General features: G+C 35.1%; 1 protein-coding gene across 1 annotated transcript; it reads left to right on the top strand.

Annotated features, from left to right (window-relative positions):
• Positions 1–3176: 3176 nt before the first annotated feature.
• Positions 3177–4612, top strand: LOC140821501 (putative glucan endo-1,3-beta-glucosidase GVI). The gene is made up of 2 exons (XM_073181993.1): positions 3177–3432; positions 3565–4612. Exons 1-2 carry the CDS (start codon positions 3375–3377, stop codon positions 4509–4511), a joined length of 1005 nt encoding a protein of 334 aa, XP_073038094.1. The 5' UTR covers positions 3177–3374; the 3' UTR covers positions 4512–4612.
• The last annotated feature ends 1867 nt before the right edge of the window (positions 4613–6479 follow it).

The following is a 6479-nucleotide window of genomic DNA, read 5'->3' as shown; positions in this document are numbered from 1 at the left end:
TACGAAGAATGCGAAAGTCACAATTAACGATCTGAATTCAACGGAAAATGAATATGAATATGTTGATATGAATATGGATACACATATGAATATGTTTATAATGAATATGAATATGTTTATGTCGATATGAAAATATTTATAAAAATGTCTATGAAATGTTTATGGAAATTCTTATGAAAATGTTTATGTTTAAAAGTTGATGTATCAATATGAAAATGTTTATGTTTAAAGTTTATGCATCTTGATGAAAATGATATTTTAAGTTAAAGTATTTTCACTGTTTTATGTGATCTGTATATGTATTATTTGTTATCAAGATTATGGTGTGTTGAGTCTTTTGATTCACTAGGTGTGATTGATGCAGATGATTATGATAATAAAGATAATGGAGGTTTTGATGGTTGATCTGATTGGACTGAAGGTGCACATAACCTGAGGACTTAAGCTAGTTTTCCTCACTAGTTTAGGATTTATGATTTTAAGTTATGTTAATGATATTTTATGACTTTTATCATGATTATGAGTGGTTTTTGAGAGATTGATAGAATGAGCTATACCTTTTAAATATTGTTTTTAGGTTTGGTAAAACATTTAACGATTATATGATTCAAACTATTTTCTTTTGATTTTCAAATGAATGTTGGTTTTTTTATTTTAAAAAATGGTGTCAAGGTATTTTAAAGTATATTTCGAATGATGAAGATTAAGGGAAAAAAAAATTCTAGAATGTTTTAAGCAAAACAAGTAGTGGACGTTTCAGCATTCTTCAGCAAACGAAGTAGTGAAAACTTTAAAGCCAAATCCAAATCCTCGGGTATAATCTTCGGTCTTTTGACAAACGTTTCAAATATAAATGAGTGTGTAGCTCCTGAATCTAGCAATTCATAGTAAGCTACACCTGAAATAAATATCATTTCTGTGACAAATATACTATCAAATCCAATCGAGTCCAAAATTTGAAGAACTTCTATCATTAGTCACCCAAAATAAGTTTCGAAAATTGCTTTCATCCCCTTAAAGTTTCGAAATTCTCCATTTGGGCCCAAAAGATTTCGAAAATTGCATCTTGCCCCAATAAATTTCGAATTTTATCAAATCTGGCACTAAACCCTTGAAATTAACTGTTTGACCCTAAAATTCAAGATTTCGCAAAACAGTCCCTGTACTTTCCAAAATTTGAAATTAAATCCCTGAATTTTCGAAAATGCCATATTTCAGCTTGGAACTTTCAGTCTTCTCAGTTTCAGTCCATGGACTTCTTAAAATTATGGTTTAGCCCTGAATTTTTCGGCCTTGTGCATTTAGATCCTTAAACTCTCGATTTTTACACTTTGCCCCTTAACCAACGTCACTAGCCCCTGTTAAATTATTATTTTTAATTATTTAATACATGGTATATTTAAGGTGTGATATTCGAAAATGGTGTCTTTGAAGTGTTTTTAAATGTCGAGTCGTATTTTAAGTCAGTAATCGATTTTGGAATAAAACAACGACTTTCTGAAGGCTCGGCTATTAGATATTTTTCCTACTTTATAATAGGCATAATGGACCTATTATACTAAGGTATTGGACATAAGTTTCTACACAATTATTTATATTAAAACTTGACTTCTAAACCCTATTTTCTGCACTCAAAACTCATGCCTTACCAGCTAAAGACTCCTACGGTTTTCTCCAACAAAACTCACGCACACACCCTCACTTTCAAGGCAATTCACGTGGGAATTTTGAAGGAAAATCACAGCTAGGTCTCCCCGTCTCTCCGCCAACGTTCTTTGCATCTAAAAATTATTTTCGTTCGTGAATCATGCAAAGACACGCCTTATCCATTCTTTTCTCATAATTCATACCATATTATGTGTGATTAGGTGTTCTTGTATGAAAAATCTCAAAGCATCATGGTATTTTCGTTTTTAAGGGTCTATACATGAAAAACATGATTTTTCTTGCATGATTCATGATGTTTCTTGTTAAAGGGAATAGGCTGCCAGGTTAAGGATCTTAGGGTATCGATTCACAGCGGGTTTAAGGACTCTTAGATGCAAATTAAGGCCTGAAAAAGACAAGGCAAGGCTGAACGATTTTAGGGGTTCAAGGGAAACTAGGGCTAGATCGTTTGGGAATTAAAGGAGGAGGCTGTGCGGGTCCTATCCAAGAGAGGGGCTGTGCTCGTGAGGGTACTAGCATCGAGTCATGATCATAAATTCCAACAAAAACTTTTCTTGTGAATTTGTTTATCATGAGGGTCCAGGAAAGGGAAACTTATCCTCATGAGGGTCCATGCATGGCTGGATGGTCCAGGAAAGGGAAAATTTTCCAATGAATTTGTTTGTCAAACTCTAAAACTCATAAATTCCAACAAAAGTCATAAATTCCAACAAAAAGTCAAGTTATCGGTTCCCTATTACATTAAAATATGTTTTTAATTAAGCAGATGACCGTCAATTTACATTATTTATTTTGTCTTTTATTCATAAAAAAAAATTGATTAGTATTATTGAGCGATGGATAGAAGTACCTTTTTTATAACAAAATCTATTAATAAAAATTTTAAAAAAATCTATTAAAAAAATTGTTTGAATATGCTCATTTATAATAAATCTCAGATAATTAATTATTGCTGAACTATTATTTAAAAGTATGAATGTTTACCATGCAAACAGTCAAAGCAAAAAATATTAGATGGACCAATTTTTCAAGTTCAAATTCAAAATAGCTAGAGAGCCAACCGTAACATTGAATAAAATGTGAGAGAAATTATTACAAGTACCAAGAAAGAAAAAAAAAAAATCAGTGTTATAAACAAATACCAATCATTCGTTTTTTGGAAAAAAAATATCAATTTATAAAAATAATAAGTCAACTATCAAATCGCACAGATATATGTAAATGGATATGGTGATCCTCCACCTAGTGAATTTCAACCTCCTAGTCTGAAAACTAATGGATCAAGTGAATTCTTCACATTTTTGCGAATCACCGCTTCATTTTCGGAAATTCAACGATCCTTATAATTTGGTCAAAATATACAGGATAATTTTCACAGCATGCTGCGTAGGAAAAAATATAAGAAACCACATGCATGCATATCTTGTATATCCATATAGCACAAAATCATTCTATAAATAAGTATGCATATCAAATATCTGCAAATGTATTTATACATTGTAAAGAATTACGGATGAATAACTATCAAATTATATTTAGGCATGACATCAAATTAAGATACGCATGCATTCTACCATAAATTGCTCGCCAATATAATAATTACCATTCTAAATTCTCTACAAAAATTCGAACTCAGTAACATCAAAAGTTCAAATTTATTCACTTCATCACAAGCTTAATTTTTATAGACTATTATTTATTATATAATGGAGTACTTCCATGCATTGGCCCTGGTCGTAACCATCTTTTTAACCATCAATCCAGGTATGCTTGAAAATAAATTTTTATTATCTTTTAAAAATAAATTAAATTTCTCATTGTTTAATATTCTATCACAAATCTTTTCTTGGTTGAGTTTCTAAATAATTTCTTGAATTAACTTCTTGTTTCTTGAAGTTGCACGAGGAATAGGCATCAACTACGGACTCTTAGGCGACAATCTTCCGTCTCCATTTGATGCCATTGCAGTCCTAAAATCAAGAGGAGTCCAAAAAATTCGTCTTTTTGAGCCGAACCCTGATGTGCTTGCCGCATTGCAAGGTTCAGGGATTGCCGCCATCGTTGGCACCCGAAACGAAGACCTACAAGCTCTTGCTGCCGACCCATCAGCATCGAGGTCGTGGGTGGACCGGAATGTGGTTCCCTATGCATCGGGTCTGAGTATTCTATGTATATCTGCAGGCAATGAAGTGATTCCAGGGGAATTAGCCCAATACGTACCCGGCGCAATGCAAAACCTGGCTGCCGCCCTGGAAGCAGCAAACTTAGGCGGCATTCAAGTCAGCACCACGGTTTCCATGGCAGTTTTACAACCCTCGTTTCCTCCATCACAGGGCGTTTTCTCCCCGGAAACCACACCTGTAATGACGCAAATCGTCTCCATTTTAGCCGCCAAAAACAGCCCTCTTCTTGTCAACGTATACCCGTATTTCCCACGTGCAGGCGAACCCGAACACGTCTCGTTGGATTACGCTCTCTTGCAGAGCACCGTTGCACCTGTTCCTGATGGCCCGCTGACGTACTATAACCTGTTTGATGCTATGGTGGATACAGTATATGCTGCATTAGAGAAAATTGGAGGAGAAAATATCGAGATTGTGGTGTCGGAAACTGGGTGGCCAACTGAGGGAGGTACTGATGCAAGTATAGGGAATGCGCAGATTTATGTGAATAATTTGATTGGGCTCGTATCATCTGGACAAGGGACACCTCGGAGGCCAAATAAAAACGTCGACACTTACATTTTTGCGTTTTTTAATGAAGATTTGAAGCCTGAAGGAACCGAGAGGCACTGGGGTTTGTATTATCCTGATCTAACTGAAGTTTACCACGCTAACTTGTGAGTCTTTGTGGGTATTGGTTGGTGCTATAATAGGTTATGTAGGGGTGATTGAAAATGGGTTTTTTGGTCGTAGACGGGGACTCGATTTATATACAAATTGAAAATAAAATTGATTTTAAATATTTAAATTCGTTTTCCTATTTATTGTTGTTACTTGTTTGTTAATTAGCATTTTACATCAGCATCCTAGCTCCCTTGCTCTAAAGATGTTCAGTTTCCGAGCTAATTAATCCAAATAGGTTTCGAGTTTGTAAATTGAGAGATATATAGACAGTGAGAGCTTGTACCTGAATATTGAAACGTTTATTACTTAAAATTCTACTGAAATATTTTTTTTAAATGTCGTGACCGAAAATACACACAATCATAAACTCATGCATATACATACTTTTTTTAAAACCAAGCATGCAACGTGTTTCTAACATCAACATAACAATTCATGTTCAATAGTAACATGTACATTTAAAAAAAATGCATTAACAGTTGTCAGGGCACTGCCAGAACTGTTAATATGCTTAGCTGCAAAAATGACATGTTCCCAATCACACTTATCGAACGCCTTAAAAACATATTGATATTCATTTCTTAGACGTAAAATCGAGCTCAAACCTTAATTTCAGTATATAGTTCGCTTAAACTTAGACCGGAGTCTCCGTTTTAATCCGAACTTAACCAAATTTAAACCATATTTCAAAGGCTCCAGACCAAACCTATATGAACAAAATTAAACCGTCAAAAACCTTGAACACATTGATATAACAACACCAAAAACGAACCATGCTCATCAAAATAAAAATCTCTCAAGTGCTGGACTAGCGCCTAGGCGCCAGCTGAGTAGCGCTGTGGCGCGGCGCTATAAGCGCCGAAGCTCAAGTGCCGTGGCGCTGAAAGGGCAGCGCCGAGGCGCTAATCTTGCGGGCAAAAACCCCAATTTTCCACCTCAAAGCCAAACCATCCTAGACCACAACCAAACCTTCCTGCACTGCCCTAGCCATGACTTCAACCCCATGCACTCGAATACTTGTGAGCCACCCAAACTATCCAAAACCCAGCCACAACAACGGGAATAGATCTGCCTCAGACCAAGACACATTCCAAGACCAAAATCTTCACCTAAACTACTCCCAACCTCGTGAAAAACGTTTCCAACTTACAAAAACCGGCATCCCCACTAAACCATAACAAAATGCGAGTCAATATATCATAAAAACTAATTTTTCTCATACTATACCAGGAAAAACATGAAAGAAACATGAACTTTACCATAGATCGTGCATAAAAATTCAACAATACATATCATAGTGTGAAAGATGAGAAAGCAAAGGTATAGGGTCTGCCTTTGCGTATTTATGCTCGAAAAACTCAACGAACGGGGCGAGGGACGAACACTGGGGGAACGAGACGACTTTTTCTAAGAAAATTTTTGCAAAAACCCACCACGAAACTGCTGTTGGACGAGGAAAATCTGTTGGAGGGCCTGCTAGAGTTGAGGGTGGTGTTCATTTATTTTAGAAGAAAAGAAAAATTTTAGGGTTTTGGACTTAGGTTTAAACAAAAAAAAAGAATGTAGGAGTTGATGCCCAAAATATGTTAAAATAGGTCCATCCAACCCAAGGCTCGTAAAATGTTTTTTTAAATTTGATTTCAAAAATATTACCCGAACCCTCAAAAAGCCCTCCGCTTTGCTAAAAATCGCCTACAGGTTTAAAATACAGCTCAATGCATAAAAATACCTTAAAAGGCACATTTTCGAAAATCCCTAATATTTTCATCATATATTAAATAAATAAAAATAATTAGTTAGCCAAAACATTTTTCCTTATCCATCCCCGATCTCCGTTCCTCGTTCGAGAGCGAAATAATGCTAAAATCCTAACTAAATGAAAGAACATATTCATGTCATAAAAATGCATTTAAAAAACATTAAATAAGCATTTTAATAAAAACTCTAGATCCACATGTAGTCAGA

The sequence above is a fragment of the Primulina eburnea genome, unplaced genomic scaffold (assembly GCF_022965805.1).
Source record: "Primulina eburnea isolate SZY01 unplaced genomic scaffold, ASM2296580v1 ctg592_ERROPOS1100000+, whole genome shotgun sequence".
Lineage (NCBI taxonomy): Eukaryota > Viridiplantae > Streptophyta > Magnoliopsida > Lamiales > Gesneriaceae > Primulina > Primulina eburnea.
This window is presented reverse-complemented; position numbering and strand designations above follow the sequence as displayed.

What these genes read in the sequence shown, in the direction of transcription:
- LOC140821501 (XM_073181993.1), top strand. Translation starts at nt 3,375, where the DNA reads ATGGAGTACTTCCATGCATTGGCCCTGGTCGTAACCATCTTTTTAACC. An exon ending in CTTTTTAACCATCAATCCAG is followed by an intron (nt 3,433 to 3,564) that starts GTATGCTTGAAA and finishes TGTTTCTTGAAG; the next exon opens with TTGCACGAGGAATAGGCATC.